General features: G+C 63.6%; 1 protein-coding gene across 2 annotated transcripts in view; it reads right to left on the bottom strand.

Moving 5' to 3' along the window:
• Positions 1-921: 921 nt before the first annotated feature.
• Positions 922-1,999, bottom strand: part of MRPS2 (mitochondrial ribosomal protein S2) — a 5,340-nt gene continuing 4,262 nt past the window's right edge. For both annotated transcript variants that reach the window (XM_014582073.2, XM_006163354.3), the window contains one exon: positions 922-1,917. In XM_014582073.2, coding sequence (XP_014437559.1) covers positions 1,323-1,917 — 595 coding nt within the window. In that variant the 3' untranslated portion in view covers positions 922-1,322. The remainder of the gene's footprint in view (positions 1,918-1,999) is intronic.

Consider the following 1,999-nt stretch of genomic DNA (forward strand, 5'->3'; position numbering starts at 1 on the left):
CTGGGTCTGGGGGGAGAGGGCAGCTCCGGGAAGTCCACCAGGCTTCACGTGGCCATGTCCACCCAGGTGCCTGTGCCGAGTGGGAATCAGGGAGGGCACCCCCTCGAGAAACAAGCCCCAGTGACGCTGTGCACACCCCACCCTCAGGACCACGTTCTGGTCCATGGTCTGAGCCTCGGCATTTGACCCCGACCACCTTAGAGCTGACTCAGAGGGAGGAATTGGGGCAGGCGGGGGAGGTGCGGGGGGCCACCTGGGAAACCGTCTGGGGAGGAATGGACAGATCCTGAGCTTGAGATGTGGGAGACAGGCTCTGGCAGAGGAAGCAGGATGGGAGGGCAGGTGCAGTGAGGCATATGCGGAGAACAGGAGCTCCCGGCCTGAGGCTCATGGTGGAGATAGAGGGGGGTGGGGCAGGTCCTGTGAGCAGCAGGGCACAGCATGTGGGTGGTAGGGACCCCAGGCCTCAGCCTGATGCGGAGGGGTCTCCAGCTCCAGTCCCGGGGGCTGGTACAGGTGCTGCACACCAAGAGCCACACAGGCCAGTCTGCCGGACGCCCGTCAGACCCTGCTGCCGGACTCCCCAGGGCAGTCACACACAAGGGGAGAAGTCCTGAGAGCCACGAGGGCCCTGGAGGGTGCCACAGCGTGTCCCAGGCCAGAGTTGTGTCCTCACACGTGTGGGGACATAACAGCCCTGTCAGCAGGGCCTGTCTCTCCTAAGCACTGCACCTGTGGGGTGCAGGTCATGGTGTGGCCTCTAGCCTGGGCTGGACTTCATGACTCCCACGTGACCACGGTGCCAAGTGGCAGCCGGCACTCTGCCAACCTCATGGAGACACACCCACGGGCAGGGATACCTGTCTCAGGCTAGTGAGTGGCTGACAGGCTGCGCACAGCTAAACCCACAGCTCCAAGCCATGTCTGTCCTGGTCGGTTTTATTTGGCTGAATCCGCCACCTGCTTTGCCCAGCCTGGCCTGGCCTGTCCCAGCCAGCACGGGGCTTCCCAATGGTTCACGTGCAACACCCTGTGACAAAATCACCCCAAACCAGGCCGCTGGGAAGGTCCAAGTGAAGAGGGAGTCTTTTGACTAAGAAGGGCCGGGCTGGTATTCTCACCTCCCAGCCAAGGCTACCATGGAGACAGAAGTGAGAGTGTCGCATTTTGAGTCTGTGAGGCACCCACACGCAAAACAGCGACACTCACTAGGAACGAGGACTCAGATGCCTGGAAGGACCGAGAACAGCACGGGATCCACAGCTGGGAAGGGGTGGCAGCTCTGCAGAGGCTCAGCACGTCCAATGTGGGAGGACAGCACATCACAAGGAGTGGCTGAGGCCCGGCCCGGAAGCAGGGCTGGCCGGGCCCCGGTGCCCGGTCCCCTGCAAGCCCTGTAGCCAATACAGGGCCTCAACCTGTCTCCGCTTCTCCTTGGCCCGGATGATGGTGGTCCTGAAGAGCCTGCAGAAGAGGTGGACAGAGGAGGGCGAGTCGTCGTTGCCGGGGATGGGGTAGGTGACGAGGCAGGGGTTGCAGTTGGTGTCCACGACAGCCACCGTGGGGATGTTCATCTTTGCGGCATCCCGCACGGCCACGTGGGGCTCGAAGACGTTGTTGAGCGTGTGCAGGAAGACGAGCAGGTCGGGCGGGCGGACTGTGGGCCCGAAGAGCAGTGGGGCGTTGGTCAGCAGGCCGCCCTTGAAGTAGCGCGCATGGGCAAACTCGCCGCAGTCGCGGGCTGTGTTCTCAATCAGGTGCGTGAACTGCCGGCTGCGGCTCACGAACAAGATGATGCCCTTGCGGTAGGCCACGTGGGCCGTGAAGTTCAAGGCCCGCTGGAGGTGCGAGGCTGTCTGCTCCAGGTCGATGATGTCCTGGCCCAGGCGGCTCCCGAAGATGTATGGCTCCATGAACCTGCCGAGACCCAGGGCCAGGCGGTCAGTGCCTGCAAGGCCCGCGCCACGGCCCCTCCCCGGTCAGATGCTGGCGGGACACG

This window comes from Tupaia chinensis, unplaced genomic scaffold, assembly GCF_000334495.1.
Source record: "Tupaia chinensis unplaced genomic scaffold, TupChi_1.0 Scaffold142100_1, whole genome shotgun sequence".
Classification (NCBI taxonomy): Eukaryota; Metazoa; Chordata; class Mammalia; order Scandentia; family Tupaiidae; genus Tupaia; species Tupaia belangeri.